Raw genomic sequence first — 18,980 nt, 5'->3', positions numbered from 1 at the left:
GGGAGTCTGAAAGCTCTCTAAGTGGAACTTTGTGGAACAGGTATCTTATATAGCCCGATAAAAGTTAATGGTGCAGTGGTCACACATACTCACTACTGCTGCGTTCACACAGTGGGGTTTGGGAACTCCTATCCATGAGATCAGTGGGGGTCCAGTATTTGTACCCTCAACAATTGCACATTTATCTCCTACCCTCTGGATAGGCAGTAAATGCATTTGTCATTCCCCGTTATTTATCAGTGGGGTCTGTACGGCTAGTTGTCCCAGATTCCAACAGGGCAGAATACAGGGGGACAACCCTCAAATAATGTTAAGGACTAAATATCCCAAAATGGGGGTTTTCCAACTTTGTAGCAGTTCTCTGCTCCGACTCTGAGCATTTTCTATCCCTGCAGAAAACTTGAGATTCTTTTAATCTCCCTGCAGATGAGCAGCCACCAAAGGTGTCTGGCAGCAGCTTACTCTCCTCTCCCAATAGAAAACACTTCGGCTGGGGCTACATGGTGGCATTGGCTGTGACATCCGTTGTGCGACCAAAGTTTCAGGTGTTGTCCTGTTGCAGCAGATGTAGCAGGGAACTTTGGTCATACGACAGGTGTTACCACCAAAGTCGCTATGTAGCCCCGGCCAAAGTGTCTAGCTAAGCGGTCACGTGTATGACGGACAACCACGTAAGATCGCCCGATGATACAACAGTCACACCCGATCACCTTTGTTTAGAGAATTGTTATATTATCATCCTGCTTTTCCACAAACCTCTATAATACTGTAAACATGAGATTTTTTAGGGACTCGCTGGCCGCTACTGGGGAAATGATTTGTAATCCCTGGTATAATGCACTGACCCTTCTCTCTGGGATCCCTATGGATATTCTGCTTGCATCTCATAATCCCGTACATGAGGATTGTGGCCTGTAAGTACCAGCAGCACGCACACGTGGGATCGCTCCTAAGTACGGACATACAAAGGGAACATCTGGCTTTAATAAAAATGTAAAAACCACACAAAGCGTCCATCGGATCCATTACACCAGCGAGCAATAAACCCCTCTGGGCGCCTGCAGAGCATCTCTCCCGGAGGCTGCACGGACTAGAATGGGACGGTCAGTCGGTAAAATGCACTTGAATATGCAGGAAAGTCTCCAGTTTTTTGTTCGTACAGTATTTTGCTGACGTACTGGATCATCACATCCCCGATTATTGGGAAAGCAAGAGAATCATCCTGCCATGAACCACTATGCGAGGATAAGAAGCAATGTGGTTAGTTAGGCAGCCATTTTTGCAGATGCCTGCAGCTGTCAGTGCTTGCTGGGAGTTGTAGTTTCACTACATCAGGAGTGCCCAAAGCTGCCCCCCCATGCTACAATCAGGATGCAGTTTTTTATTTTCACACTTGAAGTATGTGATATATAATAGAAATATATTTTTGTTTTTAGGAACGGAAATGGCATCTCTGATTGTAACCCCGGTGAGTGTAACCTCACATCTGCTTACGAAATGACCAATTTTTGCAGTTTTGCTTTGTTTTTATCCTTTTTTTTATTTTTTCTAGATGAAACTTTATTGGATTCTGCAAAAAATGACAACCCTGTCAAGGTACGTGGAGGATTTTAAAAGAAGGGTTGGGTAATTGCAGGTAATATCTAGACCGGGGGAGGCACAAACATTTTTTAGGCCGTGGGCCACGTTTTCCAGAGGCCACCAAAGCATGAATAGGATAGCAGCGTCCCGGCATCACTCCGCCTGCGCATGGACGCTAAAGGGACTTTGTTTCTTTAGGGCAGATTATTAAACAGTAATAACGCACAAAGTGCCCCCTTTTATAAGGGGCATTATAATCTTTGCAAGGACCACTCAAGGGCTTCTGAGATTCCTTTGCTTTCAATATGTCTCTTAGAGGTTAATATGGCCCCTGTGTCTGTAGAGAAAGTTAAAAGGATTGGCGTTTGTGGGCTGCCCCATTGCCGCTTTTGTTTCGTACCTGCACTATAATATGGACATGACTGGCTGGCGCTTTCTAGTACATTTCTTCTCATTGATATCAGTTCAGAGACGCACACCGTGCTGGTGGGAACCTGGCTCAGAAGGACTTCAGCGGCTGCACGCTGTTACATCACGCAGTAAATGCCGGGAGCAAGGAGATTGTCAGATATATTATTGACAATGGTGAGTGTCTGTGGCATCAATGGGGTGTTTTCATCTCAGCCATTTTTGCATCGGTCACAGGCGGTCGGGACTCACTGTCCGACACTGTTTCTATCGCTCTCATCCACTTCTATGGGAATTATAGACCCAGCATTGCGCAGCCCACTCTTTCTAAAGTCCCAGCCTCCTGTGATTACCTTTAACTTTCAACCATTGCTAAGTGTACCCCTGGTGATGATCACATTTAATCGCTGCAGAAGGAAACTGCAGCGATTAGCCTATCCAGGGACTGACTGCTGGAATCCACAAGATAAAATGTGGACAAGCCCTTTAAGGATTAGCTTTGTATATCACTCACTTTTTCTGCTGGAGGTTATGAGACCCCCCACACTTGGCTGAATTCATCAGGTCTGTCCTCTGTCAGCCAGATGGGTGGAATGTAGTATATCTGAGCAACCCTCCTAATGGATGGCCTTCCAAGTAATATATGGACGGCCAGGGGGCTCCTGAGCACAGGACCCTCCTCTAAGATGTCCATGGGCCATATAGGCAGGGGCCGTCCTGATTGAGCATCCCCTTTAAAGCCCGTCACACGCAGATATGATCTGTGTAGCCTCAGGCTGTATCCAGTTCTGCCATAATAACATTTGTCTTTTTTTTTCTCTCCTCCTTTGTCAAGCTCCCTCTGAAATCCTGGATGTTGCTGAGCTGAAGAAGTAAGTTTCACAAGCGAACGCCTGCCAAGCTTCATTATGGCCGAGGCGCTGAGTCATGACGAGGCATTAATGTAAAAAATAACTCAGAAGAGGAATGTTACTGATAAAAAAGGCCAAAAAGTGGCCTCCGCTGAGGACCGTCCAGTAATCTGCCCCCCCGCCTGCAAACTATAGGACGGCCACAGCCGCAAGCAGCAGAGGATAAGTCCGTGTAGGCTCGGCCAGCACAAAGTCTCATGGGGTGTGTAGGAAACTTCAGAAAGCTACATGTGACCTTGTATAGTTCCTACATTATCCAAAATGGGGAACTTTTTATTAAATGGTTATTCCTAAAATCACAAGTAATCCCCTCCCCACAAGGTAGTAGATAACTTGCAATTCGTTCGTGATCCACCTTTTTTGGAATAGGAGATAACTTGTGATTTTTGGGAATGAGCCTCTAAAGTGCGAGAAATCCCGAGTGTCTCACAACTCTTACATTTTAAGGGGGTTATCCCAGGACTAAGACTTATCACGTGTCCAAGGGATGAGTAATTTTCTATACATACTCATCACAAATACGCATAACTAGTCAATGGCACCCCCGCATGTTAATAGAATGGGGTCCCGAGCCCCCATTTTTTTTAAGATTTGGAGTATAGTGGACATTGAGCATTCACTATTTAAAGGCATTGTCCAGGATTAGAAAAACATGGCTGCCCTTTTATTCTATAAAACCCACTGGTTTACAGGTTGTCTGCAATACCACAGACAACCTGTAGACATGGTTGGCGCTGTTTTCAGAAGGCAGTCATGTTTTTAGGAGTGAACAACTCTTGTTTTTACATATGAGATAAACTGGCAAGGAGTCGGTAGTTAAGTAAAAGAAGTTTGCTAAAGTTAAAATTGAGGGTATGTGCACACGTCAGGTTTTCTTGCAGAAATTTCCTGAAGAAAACCGGAAATTTTCTGCAAGAAATCCGCATTTTTTTTTTTTGCGTTTTTTCCTGGTTTTTTTGCGTTTTTTTTAGCATTTTGCAAGCGAAATTAGCTTGCAGAATGCTAAAGTTTTCCAAGCGATCTGTAGCATCGCTTGGAAAACTGACAGGTTGGTCACACTTGTCAAACATAGTGTTTGACAAGTGTGACCAACTTTTTACTATAGATGCTGCCTATGCAGCATCAATAGTAAAAGATAGAATGTTTAAAAATAATAAAAAAAATGCTTATACTCACCTGCAGACAGCCGATCTCCTCAGAGGTGTCCGTTCCTATAGATGGTGTGTGTGTGCTGGACCTTCCATGACGTCGCAGTCACGTGAGCGGTCACATGAGCGGTCACGCGACCAATCACAAGACCGCGACGTCATCGCAGGTCCTTCACACACACCATCTATAGGAACGGAAGCGGCAGCATGCACCGATGAGAGGCGGGAAGACTCCGGGGCCATCAAAGGTGAGTATATCACTATTTTTTATTTTAATTCTTTTTTTTTTTTTTTTTTTAACCAATTATATGGTGCCCAGTCCGTGGAGGAGAGTCTCCTCTCCTCCACCCTGGGTACCAAGCGCACATGATCTGCTTACTTCCCGCATGGTGTGCACAGCAACATGCAGAAAGTAAGCAAATCAATGCATTCCTAGGTGTGCGGAATCCCCGCAATTCCGCAAATTTAATGAACATGTTGCTTTTTTTTCCGCGATGCGATTTTTTCGCGGTAAAAAATGCAACATTTGCACAAGAAATGCGGAATACACTGAAAATAATGGGAGGCATATGTAAGCGTTTTTTTCGCGTTTTTATCACGTTTTTATAGCAAAAAAACGCGAAAAATGCTGAACGTGTGCACATGGCCTTAAAGGAACCTTATAGAAATCTTGAAAATACTTGACTCTGTCGCCTCATTGGGGGACACAGGACCATGGGTGTTATGCTGCTGTCCACTAGGAGGCGACACTATGCATAATCTGAAAAAGATTAACTGTGGCTCCTCCTGTGCAGTATACACCCCTGGACGGCATCAGCCTTCTCCAGTTTTTGCTTAGTGTCGCAAAGGAGGCACACCTAAAGATTTTTACTCCGTTTTACTCCGTTTCCCGTTTTCCGACGGGATTACAGATGAAGAAAAGAGGGTCTCCTGTGAGACCCCCGGCATGGCTCCTTCCTCGGCCCCCTATTATGGGGTGCCCAGTTGAAGTTGAGATGGCTATTCCCCATGCTGCTCCTTCCCCAACCTCTCGGGTGTTGGTTCGAAGTCGAGACCCCCCTCCTTCCCCAATTCCTTTTGGTTTCTGGGTTGAGGTCGAGGCGAGGATAAAGGCCCCTGAAGGTGTGTGACAAAAGCACCCTCCCTATCCCCCTCTGGGGGTATTAGGTTGAGACACCTCAGGTAAGGCCTGTACAGGCAGCATCCTACAGCTCCCAGCAATGGGCCAGCACACTGCGCCTGCATCCAGGGACCCCAGCCCAGCTGCGGGCTCCTGTTGGGGCCGGGGGGAGTGCAGGCAGGCATGGCACATACAGACACAGGGTTCCCTGCGTCCCTGTCTCTGCGGCAGCACCAGCTCTATACTGCCTCAGGGGGACCCCAGCCGGGCTCCCCCTTCCGCTTATAGCCCCACCGCCATCCTGCCTTCAAATCCGGAGGGGTCCGGTTCAGATCCGACCCCCTCCCGGACTTTCGCGCCGGCCTGGAGCCCTTCTGGGCCTCAGGCATCTAATTTAGGCCCCGGCTTCGGCCTAGCTGAAGCAGCAGCCTCCTCTCCGCCCCCCGGCCCGCCCCCCGGATGACAAATATGACACTCTACAGTGTCATACAAGGGGCGGATCGAGACAGAAAGGGCGGGTTTTTTATAGCCTTGCCGCCTTTTTCCAGCTCTCCGCCCCCTTCTCCTCCTCTCTCCTCTGTCTCTGCAGCCATTTTCGGCTGCAGATTAACCCTGCATCTCCCGGTCTGCAGGACCAGGCAGCCAGTCTCCGGGGGGCACAGGACTGTGGATTTTCGGCGCTGGACCTAGGGGTACACTGGTGGGGTAAGATCACAGCTGGGTTATCTTTACTCAGCTGTGAATCCATATTACCTATAAGGCTCCCCTGTAGGTTCTCTACCCCTGTAAGGTCCATCTGCTGGCAGCACTTCTGCACTCTGTGCACTATGCCGGGCTCAAGGTCTAAGAGAACCAGGCAGAACTGCTATTATGCATTCTGCACAGCCTGCGGGACCGCTCTCCCCAGTAGCAGCACGTACCCGCATTGTCAGAACTGTATACAAACTACTGTGTCACAGCCTCAAGAAGCCCCTGCCAATGCCTCGGTGTCTAATGCCACACCGGAATGGGCTACTCAGTTATCGCAATCTATGACGCAGTCTATAGATAACCTAACTTCCACATTGCTTCAGGCTCTGCAGGGTCATGCCCCGGCTATGACCGTTACCCAACAACGGGAGAGCTTGACTCAGGAACAAGATGCCCCTGGCACATCCACGTCTAGGTCAGGACGCAAGCGGATCCATAGATCAAGTCCATCTGCGTCATCCCATAGCACACGGTCATCCCCCTCTAGGGAGAGACACCGTTGCTCCAGGTCATCTAGACCGTCCCATTCCAGGGACAGACAATGCAGATCTCCGCAATCCCCAACCAGAGAAGGCCTCCTCCCCAGCTCACCCAGCAGGGGACGCCTCAGTGATACACAGAATTCGGAAGGCATCTGCGACTCTGACTCAGACAGAGAAACTGAGGGGTCCCTGATCCCAATCCCTCCTAGCAATACAGCGCTAGTTGAGGACATAATATCGTCCATCCATCGGGTGCTGGACATTTCTGATCCGCCACCAGAGGCCCCAGAACATCAGATTTCCTTTGAAGGACCTCTGAAGCCGCCTAAGGTTTTTTTCTAACCACCCAGAGTTTAAGGCGATCCTTAAAAAACAGCTCTCACAGCCTGAGAAAAAATTCGCTAATCGCAAATATCTGGAGGCGAGGTACCCCTTCCCACAGAAGGACACCAAGGAATGGACAGATCCACCTGAAGTGGATCCCCCAGTCTCCAGGCTAGCAGCACAAACCCTCCTTTCACTGCCAGATAGCTCAACCCTAAGGGACGCAGCAGACCGGCAGGTAGAACGCATGGCTCGTTCAATTTTCGAGGCTGCAGGGGCATCCCTGGCTCCCGCGTTCGCCTCAGTTTGGGCTGCCAAGGCCATCCTGGCCTGGGCAAACAATTTACAAGCCTTCCAAGCATCCGCTCCTGAACCAAGCGGTTCAAATTGCTGTTGTAGCAGATTACATGCTCCATGCAGCTCTGGATTCAGCAAGGGGAGTCGCGGGGATACCATCAAACGCCATCACGATTCGGCGTATCCTCTGGCTGCGGGAATGGAAAGCGGACGCAGCCTCAAAGAAGTCCCTCACGCACCTCCCCTACCTCAGTGGGAGACTTTTCGGTGAACAGTTGGACACTATGATATCCAACGCCACAGGGGGTAAGAGTACTTCTCTTCCCCAACTGAAACCTAAACACACTTACAAGAAGCGTAACCAAACTCGATTCCGATCCTTTCGGAATTCCTCCGGCTGGTCCGTCTCGCGTCCAGTACAAAATCGTAACCGTTCCCCACGCAGGGACAACTCACGATCGACGCAAAGGTCGGACAAGACCTGGCAGTCAAAAGCAGGCCAGTCTAAGCCCAGAGGAGGAAAATCTCAGACCTTCTCCTCCTCATGACTCACGGACTCCGGAAGACACCACACCAGTAGGCGGCCGACTTTTGCTCTTTCATCAAGTCTGGCTGCCTATTACAGAAGACAGGTGGGTCACGGAACTAGTGTCTTCCGGATACAAAATAGACTTCACCTCCAACCCACCGGACCGGTTCTTCCTCTCTGTCCCCCCAAAACCGCCAGCCAAGGCTCGAGCCTACCACCAAGCGGTCTCCTCGCTTTGTCAATCAGGAGTCATAGTACCGGTACCCACGACCGACCGTTTCCGAGGGTTCTACTCCAATCTGTTCGTAGTTCCCAAGAAAGGAGGCAGTGTACGGCCCATACTAGACCTAAAACAGCTCAACAAATATGTACGGGTCCGTCATTTCCGCATGGAGTCCCTTCGGTCCATCATTGCGTCCATGGAGAAGGGAGAATATCTCGCCTCCATAGACATACAAGACGCATACCTGCATATACCCATTGCACCTGCCCATCAGAGGTTTCTCAGGTTCGCAATAGGCCAGGACCACTACCAATTCGTGGCTCTCCCCTTTGGACTCGCCACGGCTCCCAGAGTGTTCACCAAGGTCATGGCAGCCACCATGGACGTCCTGCACTCCAGAGGCATAGTAGTCGTTCCATACCTGGACGATCTACTCATCAAGGCTCCCACCTTCAAGGACTGCGAGCTTAGCGTCTCAATCACAACCGATACTCTCAGTCGCATGGGCTGGTTAATCAACCTACAAAAGTCATCACCAACCCCGAGTCAGTCCCTGACCTTCCTGGGAATGTTATTCAACACCTCCAGGGGTCTAGTGCTCCTTCCCAAGGACAAGGCACTGGCTCTCCGACTAGCAGTTCGCACCCTCCTCCGCAAACCCCCTCGATCTCTCCGGTTTGCCATGAGAGTTCTCGGCAAGATGGCAGCGGCAATAGAAGCTGTCCCATTTGCCCAGTTTCACCTCAGACCTCTCCAACTAGCCATTCTCAAGTCCTGGGACCGGAATCCCTTTTCTCTCGACAGGGAGTTCCAGCTAACGTCGTCAACCAGGAGGTCCCTGCACTGGTGGCTCAAGCCAACCTCGCTAGCAAAGGGGAAATCCTTTCTCTCAGGTCAATGGAAGGTCCTGACCACCGACGCGAGCCTGACGGGTTGGGGTGCGGTGCACCTACACCACAGGGCACAGGGCAAATGGTCCCCAGCGGAAGCGACCATGCCCATCAACATCCTGGAAATTCGTACCATCCTACTGGCATTGAGGGCCTTCCATCACTTACTGGCAGCCTCTCACATCAGGATACAGTCGGACAATGCCACGGCTGTGGCATATGTGAATCATCAAGGGGGGACCCGCAGTACCCAGGCGATGCGGGAAGTGTCACATATCCTCCGCTGGGCGGAGGACACAGGGTCGGTTCTTTCGGCGGTCCACATTCCGGGTGTGGACAACTGGGAAGCAGACTTCCTCAGCCGACAAGGAATAGACTCGGGAGAGTGGTCTCTCCATCCCGAAATTTTTCAACAGATCTGTCTCCGCTGGGGGACCCCGGATGTGGACCTAATGGCATCCCATTTCAATGCCAAGGTCTCCAACTTCATTGCCAGAACACACGATCCGCGGTCGCTCGGAGCAGACGCTCTGGTTCAGGACTGGACCCAGTTCCAGCTTCTGTACATTTTTCCACCTCTCCCCCTGATATCCAGAGTGGTGAGGAAGATCAAACAAGAGGGAGTTCCAACCATCCTCATTGCACCAGACTGGCCCAGACGCACATGGTACGCCGACATCGTACAACTCACAGCAGACGCCCCTTGGCGTCTCCCCGACCGCCACGATCTTCTATCACAAGGGCCGTTCTACCACCAGAACTCAGGGGCTCTCAATTTGACGGCGTGGCCCTTGAGACCTGGGTTCTAACCCAGGCAGGGCTCTCGGCAGATGTCATTGGAACCATGATCAGAGCACGGAAACCAGCCTCTGCCAAGATTTATTACCGTACCTGGAAAGCTTTCTTTACCTGGTGCGAATCTCGTGGCCAGATCCCACTCCCTTATTCCATACCCAAAGTACTTGGTTTTCTCCAATCGGGTCTGGAGGCCAGGCTGTCCTTGGGCTCGCTTAAGAGCCAGGTGTCAGCCCTCTCAGTGCTTTTCCAAAGGCGCATTGCTACCAAGCCGCAAGTAAGGACTTTCCTTCAGGGGGTTTCCCGATTGGTTCCCCCCTACAGACGACCACTAGAAACGTGGGACCTCAACCTGGTCCTGACAGCATTGCAGGAACCACCCTTCGAACCTCTTAAGGAGGTCCCGCTCCGCCTTCTTTCCCAGAAGGTGGTTTTCCTGGTGGCAATCACCTCGCTACGCAGGGTGTCTGAACTGACAGCACTTTCCTGCAGACGGCCTTTCCTGGCATTTCACCAGGACAAGGTAGTTCTTCGTACGGTCCCATCCTTCCTCCCGAAGGTTGTGTCCGACTTCCACCTCAATGAGGAAATTTCACTACCATCCCTTTGTCCGGTTCCGGTTCATAGAGTGGAGAAGGCTCTGCATACGCTTGACCTTGTCAGGGCTTTGCGTATATACGTGTCTAGGACTGCGTCCTTCCGGAGGTCTGATTCCCTTTTCCTCCTTCCGGAAGGCGGCCACAAGGGTATGCCAGCTTCCAAAGCTACTCTTGCCAGGTGGATCAAATCCACCATACAAGAGGCGTATCGCCTTAAGAATTCTCCTCTTCCAGCCGGCATTACGGCACACTCTACACGGGCGGTAGGGGCCTCCTGGGCCATTCGGCACCAGGCTTCGGCACAACAAGTGTGTAAGGCGGCCACTTGGACTAGCTTACACACGTTTACTAAACACTACAGGGTTCATACCCAGTCCTCAGCGGACGCGAGCCTGGGTAGACGTGTCCTGCAGGCGGCGGTGCCCTAAGTGTACGGGCCTGTCTGCACAATATTCGTCCATTGCTTCCCACCCAGGGACTGCTTTAGGACGTCCCATGGTCCTGTGTCCCCCAATGAGGCGACAGAGTAAAGGAGATTTTTGTGTACTCACCGTAAAATCTCTTTCTCTTAGCCTCTAATTGGGGGACACAGCTCCCACCCTGTTGCCCTTTCCGGGCTGTTGTAACTGTTGAGTTCTCATATTGTTTCTTGAGCTCGTACATAGTTGCCTTCTTACAGGCATAATTATGTTATTCATGTTACGTTCCTCCTACTGCTTTTGCACAAAACTGGAGAAGGCTGATGCCGTCCAGGGGTATATACTGCACAGGAGGAGCCACAGTTAATCTTTTTCAGATTATGCATAGTGTCGCCTCCTAGTGGACAGCAGCATAACACCCATGGTCCTGTGTCCCCCAATTAGAGGCTAAGAGAAAGAGATTTTACGGTGAGTACACAAAAATCTCCTTATCTCCTGCCAGATACTGACCGGCACCATAGAGGCCGGAGTTTGATGTGTCCTGGTGATATGTTCCCCTATAAAAGTGGTATCCAGACCACAAGGACGATTCGCTGGCTAAATGATCATTTTAACCTAAGTCCCCCATTCGGGTGATCGGACCCTGATTGATATCGTTCACCCATCATCACCCCCAGTCTGGTGTGACCAGAAGAGGACGGAGGACCCTCATTCCAACGATTGTTTGGGGTCCTGGTGTAAATATGATCATTTTCATGCCCCTTAAATCTACAGACCCCAAAGATTTCTAAAGTAACAACATACAGATTGCTCCAGGATTACTGATCAGGTTCTGGAAGCCAAAGGATTAAAGTTCTGACTCCACTTTTTATCTTCTTTCCTCGTCTTTCAGCGGGGAGACGGGTCTGCACCTCGCGGCATCTCTACGTCAGCGCACCATCTGTCATTACATCGTAGAGGCCGGGGCATCACTCATGAAAACCGATCTACAGGTGTGGTCTTACTGTGGAATTTTGGGGGAGGAGATTAGAATAATAATAAAAAAATAGTGTATTCCTTATTGGTGACGATATTACCTTGTCTTTCTTGGTTTTATGACTTTTTTTAAATTTTATATTTTTTTGTTTTTAAAGGGGTATTCCTACTTAGTTCAGTTCATTTGTAGCATACCCACAACGTACTCATTTATATGGAACTTTCAAAAATTGCATGTTTGGCAGTTTTCTAAACTCCCTCACAAATGGATATAGAGAGCCACGCATGCGCAGCCACCTCTCCACTATTATCGGCGCATGACGGCGCCATTTTCTTGAGACAGATGCAGATTCTAATTTCACATTTCTTATACTTTGTGGAAATGCCTTACATGCACTAAATGGGACTACCCCTTTAAGGCATAGCTCAATGTGTCGATATTGAACTATGCCTTCTGATACCTGATGGTGTTAAAGGGGTTGTCCACCTCATTGTTAAAATGAAAGCAGATCGCATGGTTTCCTGCCACTGCAATCCCCAACAATCAGCTATGATCTGTGGGGGGAACGCAGCAGCAAGAGCTTCATTTTCCTGCAGCGCCCCCACAGGTGAAGAAAATAATGACTCTGTATGGACATGCCGGGTCCTCCAGGGACAGATTTATTTTTTTTTCTATTACAGCCCGTCTGTTCTAGCTAACAGGATGGAATAATCATCCAGCGGCTCTACCAGTACAGCAGAGGGCAGTGAACCCAGCAGCCGGTCACAGGTGCTGGTGACACCTCTGTGTATTGTTAATTCCCTTTTTTTAATTCTATATTTTTTATCTGTTTTGCACAAATTATTGTGACTAAATCAGGTTTACTTATCCAAAGTACTCCGGATCCCGTGAATTACAGGTGTGCTCCACTGCTGGGAATCACATGGTTATTATGAGCTCAGCTGTACCCCTCTGCCTTAAATCCTCTACCCCCCCTTACCCTTTGTTCCTTGCCCCCACCAGACAGCTGGAAATACAGAGGTGCCTGGCAGGAATGGCAGAGGGTGTAAAGCTGATGAGGAGGGGGGCCATAGAGCGAGGGGTGGACTGTTAGCATAGGGGATAAGACAGAAGCTGAGGAATTCCAGACAGCTGCCGGCAGCCTCGCCGCCCCCTCCCTCTCACATTGCCCCCTGCCCTGCAGCTGCAGGTTTTAATGTGCATTCCTTCCCCCGGCTGGTCCCGAGTCGGCTCCTCTAATGATGGGGCAGTGGGACATGATCTGCCTGCTCTGCACGGCCTTACTTTAATATCTGGGGGCAGCGGTGTTAGTATTGGGTTAACCCTGGACCCTTTACGCACTTAAATTTTGCCTAAAAGAACAACACTCTTAACATTTTGTGAATAGGAATTTATTAAACGTTATGTCGGCATTACAGATATCAACTGATCAATGTTTAGAGTCCAGTTATATGTTGCTGATGTTCTTTGAAAATAAAGCGATGTTGTTCTCTATAATCACACATGTATCAATTCCGCTTGGGTCTAAAAATACCATCTATGAGGACAGTAAGCACCTACAAAGTATGGTTAAATTCTTAAGGACCCCTTTAAGGTGCTAAAGTTGCATCTCGCTAACCGTATGTAAGATTTGCAGCCACCACTAGAGGGAGCTCCCTGCATACTGTGCTATTATGGAGTTTAATGCGTACATTTGTATGCAGGGAGCTCCCTCTAGTGGTGACTGTATGAAGGCAGTAAGAACAGTATTTCAGCTGTATGTCTATGCAGGGGTCTGTATACAAAAATTCTTTTCTCTATCGCCTCGTTGGGGGACACAGGAAACCATGGGTGTATGCTGCTAAAAAAATTATTTTTGACCATTAAAGAGAGATTAATTATAAGTGACTTGGAACATAATTTTGGAGCCATTCTGCAGTAGTAAGGTGAGGTTTTTATGTTTTATCTTCCTCAAAAAATCTTTCCCATCACAAACAAATAAAACCTAGCCTAATGGAGATCATCAGGTCCCAATTATCCCCTCCATTGATCTCTGATTAATGTCCATAATACTGTGGGGATCAGCCATTATTGGTCCACACATAGACACCATAGGTCCGGCACTTTCAGTCCTTCCCCCAAGTTTTCCCTGTTCTGGGAATGGGATGACTCATTTTGTTTCTCAGTAATGAGTGAAAATAGGACAGATTAGCGGCCAGAACAAAGAGGGGGCTCCTGGATGTGTCTGCAGTTATCCTCTAGTGTGGCACAAAGGTGATGAGACGGAGAAATGATAAAACTGAATCTGTCAAATACTGAACTCCTTGTGTTTCCTCCCTCCACTAACCTACCTATGCCCGACATTGCCATTTCCGTTTGTGGTTCTATCACTACTCCCCAACAACATGCCTCTGCTGTCTCAGGGTCACACTTGATTCAGATCTTTCCGTCACTCCCCACATCCGATCACTGGCTCGTTCATGTCACCTGCACCTCAAAACATTTCTAGAATTTGACCTTTTCTTACCTTTGACTCTGCAAAAACTCTTACTGTCGCTCTTGTTCAATCTCATCTGGACTATTGCAACTCTCTACTAATCTGTCTCCCTCTTACTAAACTCTTCCCTCTCCAATCCGTCCTGAATGTAGCATCCAGGATCATATTCCTCACCAGCCGTTAAACCGATTACACCATTACCATTGCACTGGTTACCCATCCACTACACCAATACCTTTTCCCTGTGCCAGTCGTTGCACTGGTTATCCATCCGCTACACCGATACCTTTACCCTGTGCCAGTCATTGCACTGGTTACCCATCCGTAACACTGATGTCTCTACCCTGTGCCAGTCGTTGCACTGGTTACCCATCCGTAACACTGATGTGTCTACCCTGTGCCAGTCGCTGCACTGGTTACCCATCCGTTACACCGATGCCTCTACCCTGTGCCAGTCATTGCACTGCTTACCCATCCGCTACAGAGTTCAATATAAACGTGTCACTCTCACCCACAAAGCACTCCACAGTTCTGCACCACCCTACATATCCTCCCTCATCTGTCTACAACCCTGCCTGTGCCCTCCCTTCTGCTAATGACATAAAGCTTAAATCCTCTATAATCTGAACCTCCCACTCCCGTCTCCAGGACTTCCCTAGCCTGAACACTTTGATTTGTTCCCAACACCCCACACTTTCAAGTGTGGCCTAAAAACGCATTTTTTTTTTTTTTTAGACTGGCCGATCGCCCCACCTCACTTATCTAACTATCTGTTTCACCCATACAAATTTATTTTTCAAAATCCTGACCCTCGTAGCATCTGTTCACACCCTGCATACACTTCATAGCCCTCTGTTCACTGTACTGTACACACTGGCTGCTGACCGGTTCATGCAGCGTTATGTGCAGACCCTGGTTAGTATATTATTGATATCATTATCCCCTATTTCCTCATAGATTGTAAGCTTGCGAGCAGTCGGACCCCCACTGATTTTGGTATCTGAGTTTTACAAACTATAAAGACATTACAGAATAAGTAGAAGTTCCCTCTACACAAAAGCTGAGTGGAAAGAATAGTGCAAAAATAGGGTCTTATCTGGTAGATAAATATCAGGAATCGTACCAATATATTCTGACCTGATCCAGGATTATGTGACTGCTGCGGATCCAATCACCAAAAGAGCATAAAAACATGGAGGGTTTGGGGGGCATATCCGCGCTGGTGGAGAAATCGTCAAATGTCAGAGATAATGTAAAATAAGCGGTTTCTTTATTTATTTTTTTTCCTATACGATAAGTAAAAAACCTTAACAATAAAAAAAAACAATGTTTTTTATTCCCTGAATAAGGAGTAGGTTACACTTGGAAATGCGTAGAAAAAAATAACCGTTAATTTTACATTGTTTGACAATTTGTCCACCAGCTGGCAGCGCCGATATGAACCACAAACTCCCCATGTTTTCACTGTCCCTTTAAAAGCAAGCAACTTTGCAATTTATCTTTTTTAAAAGTTGCTTTTGTTCCCCAACCACCACTGCAGTGTATCAGAGGTGGCCGGTTTCTTGGGCAGCAGTGCTACGCTTACAAGCTCTTTGCTTTAGAACTTGTAAATGCTGATCTTACACTCCTCCGATGATGCAGAGGCAAATCCGCAACCTAAATGTGTTAAATCTACAGCGTCGCTCTTTTTAATTTGTGTACAGTTGTGGCCAAAAGTAATGACACCCCTGCAATTATGGCAGATAATACTCAGTTTCTTCCTGAAAATGATTGCAATCACAAATTCTTTGGTATTATCTTCATTTAATTTGTCTTAAATGAAAAAAACACAAAAGCGAATGAAGCAAAAAGCAAAACATTGATCATTTCACACAAAACTCCAAAAATGGGCCAGACAAAAGTATTGGCACCCTCAGCCTAATACTTGGTTGCACAACCTTTAGCCAACATAACTGCTACCAACCGCTTCCGGTAACCATCAATGAGTTTCTTACAATGCTCTGCTGGAATTTTAGACCATTCTTCTTTGGCAAACTGCTCCAGGTCCCTGATATTTGAAGGGTGCCTTCTCCAAACTGCCATTTTTAGATCTCTCCACAGGTGTTCTATGGGATTCAGGTCTGGACTCATTGCCACCTTAGAAGTCTCCAATGCTTCCTCTCAACCATTTTCTAGTGCTTTTTGAAGTGTGTTTTGGGTCATTGTCCTGCTGGAAGACCTATGACCTCTGAGGGAGATCCAGCTTTCTCACACTGGGCCCTACATTATGCTGCAAAATTTGTTGATAGTCTTCAGACTTCATAATGCCATGCACACGGTCAAGCAGTCCAGTGCCAGAGGCAGCAAAGCAACCCCAAAACATCAGGGAACCTCCGCCATGTTTGACTGTAGGGACTGTGTTCTTTTCTTTGATTGCCTCTTTTTTTTCTCCTGTAAACTCTATGTTGATGCCTTTGCCCAAAAAGCTCTACTTTTGTCTCATCTGACCAGAGAACATTCTTCCAAAACGTTTTAGGCTTTTTCAGGTAAGTTTTGGCAAACTCCAGCCTGGCTTTTTTATGTCTCGGGGTAAGAAGTGGGGTCTTCCTGGGTCTAATACCATACAGTCCCTTTTCATTCAGACACCGACTTATAGTACGGGTTGACACTGTTGTACCCTCGGACTGCAGGGCAGCTTGAACTTGTTTGGATGTTAGTCGAGGTTCTTTATCCAACATCCGCACAATCTTGCGTTGAAATCTCTTGTCAATTTTTCTTTTCCGTCCACATCTAGGGAGGTTAGCCACAGTGCCATGGGCTTTAAACTTCTTGATGACACTGCGCACGGTAAACACAGGAACATTCAGGTCTTTGGAGATGGACTTGTAGCCTTGAGATTGCTCATGCTTCCTCACAATTTGGTTTCTCAAGTCCTCAGACAGTTCTTTGGTCTTCTTTCTTTTCTCCATGCTCAATGTGGTACACACAAGGACACAGGACAGAGGTTGAGTCAACTTTAATCCATGTCAACTGGCTGCAAAAGTGATTTAGTTATTGCCAACACCTGTTAGGGGCCACAGGTAAGTTACAGGTGCTGTTAATTACACAAATTAGAGAAGCATCACATGATTTTTCGAACAGTTCCAATACTTTTGTCCACCCCCTTTTTTATGTTTGGTGTGGAATTATATCCAATTTGGCTTTAGGACAATTCTTTTTGTGTTTTTTCATTTAAGACAAATTAAATGAAGATAATAATACCAAAGAATTTGTGTTTGCAATCATTTTCAGGAAGAAACTGAGTATTATCTGACAGAATTGCAGGGGGGGTGTCAATACTTTTGGCCACAACTGTATTTTCTCCTCTGTGAGTAGATGAGATATAATAAAAAGTCATTCAAAAATTTCTGTCCAGAAAATACACTGTTTGGATGACCCATGTGAACAGGACGCACCACAATTTGGCGAAAGCTAGTGGCCCAAAATAAGCCAACTAACAGAAGAAGACCTTTTAGTCCAGACAGTCTGTACATGCGCCAAACGGCATGAGCCACTTTTGCCGCTAAGTTTGCTCCGTCTAAAAGCGTTTGTAAATCCGCCCCACTGTGTCACTCCTAGTGCTGGAGAGGAGCCGGCGAAACTTGAGGCATGGAGGTTATGGAGAGATGTGACTTATTACAATCTGTGTACAGCAATGCAGTAAAAAATAAAATATACAAACTATAAAAAAAAAAAATTCTATCTGTATTTCAGGGAGACACTCCAAAAAATCGGGCCGAGAAGGCGAAGGACTCGGAGCTTGCTGCATACCTGGAGAACAGGCAGCACTATCAGATGATCCAGAGAGAGGATCAGGAAACGGCCGTGTAACAAGAGGACTCTTCCCCACAAAAACTTTTATTTGCTCCTTTTTAAAAAACAAAAAAAATCCTAAACTTCCTTACCCCCTGTTCTGGGGGGAAACCTGCACCTTTCTTACCCCCCATCTAACTTACAGGAAGCCTTACTGTACCTCTCCTGGAAGCCCCGCAAGGTGGACTCAACACTTGCTGGAACCACTAGCTATGTATGGACCCCTTACCTGCTATGGGGGCGTCCTCATGACCCCGCAAGCTGTGGACGACCTACAGAGACTATGGCTCTAACTTAAGTAATTCCTTCCCCTCTGCAATATGCTTCCATGGTAGAACCTTCCTCCTCTAGCGACCTGCTCACTGTGCTTGGCCCCCGCTGTAGCTGTATTTTTGGATTCCCTCCTGTCCGGCCATCTAGGGCCCGTAGGCCGCGCTGTCCTCCTGGTCTTTTCTAAGGATTCCCCTGGGATCCGCTAGGGCACACCACTGCCCTGATCTTGCACATATGGTCTCCGCAGCCGGGGCTAGTTTACATGCGTTTTTGACGTTCACCTCTCATTCGATGGCTCTCATCGATTATTATTTTCTCTCGGTAAAGATGCATATGTTGGGTTGTTGTTTTTTTTTTAATTATTTTACGTTTTTTTAAATCCACATTAGTCGTGTGCGGTGTAGAAATGTATATACATATGTACATGTCGTAGAACAGCGAGTCCTGCCTTCTCCGCAGATACAATCGTATTTATCGACCTGGTAGCAGTAGACTTGTTGTGAATTGGAGCAGTAGGAATTTTTTTACATTTTTTTTTCTTTTGTACATAAAATGTGCAACTCGTTTATGTCCAGGGTGTTATTCAAGTGTTTACACTGGATCGTAACGTCATCATGGTGTAAGCCATTGCTTGGTGTTCAGCGTCACTTGCCGGTATCGTTCTGTCGACCCCGGTTCATACATTTTGCTTACTCCCAGCCATTTTGAAGTTCTTCATGTTGGGAGTCCCTGTCACAAGGACTATCCCTCATCCCAAGTGTGGCTTTGGCCTTGTACTGACTGTTTGCATGCATAGACTCAGAAAATGGCGGCCTTCGATACGAGTGGTTTTATGGGTTCACTGTAAGGCTGTCGGCGCAGCAGCCGTGTCATCTATTTCCTCTCACCGAGACGTCCTGTTCAGTGTGATTTTAGTTATTTTATTTAATTTATTTCTTTTTATTAATG

The 18,980-nt window shown here is 47.6% G+C and overlaps 1 protein-coding gene across 10 annotated transcripts in view; it reads left to right on the top strand.

Annotated features, from left to right (window-relative positions):
• Window positions 1-18,600, top strand: part of DGKZ (diacylglycerol kinase zeta) — a 173,074-nt gene extending 154,474 nt beyond the window's left edge. For 8 of the 10 annotated variants that reach the window (XM_077286906.1, XM_077286903.1, XM_077286901.1 and 5 more), the window contains 6 exons: window positions 1,437-1,468; window positions 1,553-1,596; window positions 2,046-2,166; window positions 2,825-2,861; window positions 11,369-11,468; window positions 17,661-17,919. In XM_077286906.1, the coding sequence (XP_077143021.1) occupies window positions 1,437-1,468; window positions 1,553-1,596; window positions 2,046-2,166; window positions 2,825-2,861; window positions 11,369-11,468; window positions 17,661-17,777 (451 nt within the window). In that variant the 3' untranslated portion in view covers window positions 17,778-17,919. Of the gene's footprint in view, window positions 1-1,436; window positions 1,469-1,552; window positions 1,597-2,045; window positions 2,167-2,824; window positions 2,862-11,368; window positions 11,469-17,660 lie in introns of all 10 variants that reach the window. The other 2 variants (XM_077286902.1, XM_077286898.1) reach the window with 1 other exon arrangement.
• The last annotated feature ends 380 nt before the right edge of the window (window positions 18,601-18,980 follow it).

This window comes from Ranitomeya variabilis, chromosome 2 (genome assembly GCF_051348905.1).
Source record: "Ranitomeya variabilis isolate aRanVar5 chromosome 2, aRanVar5.hap1, whole genome shotgun sequence".
Taxonomy (NCBI): domain Eukaryota; kingdom Metazoa; phylum Chordata; class Amphibia; order Anura; family Dendrobatidae; genus Ranitomeya; species Ranitomeya variabilis.
Note: the sequence above shows the minus strand (reverse complement) of the source record. Positions and strands in the feature narration are given on the sequence as shown.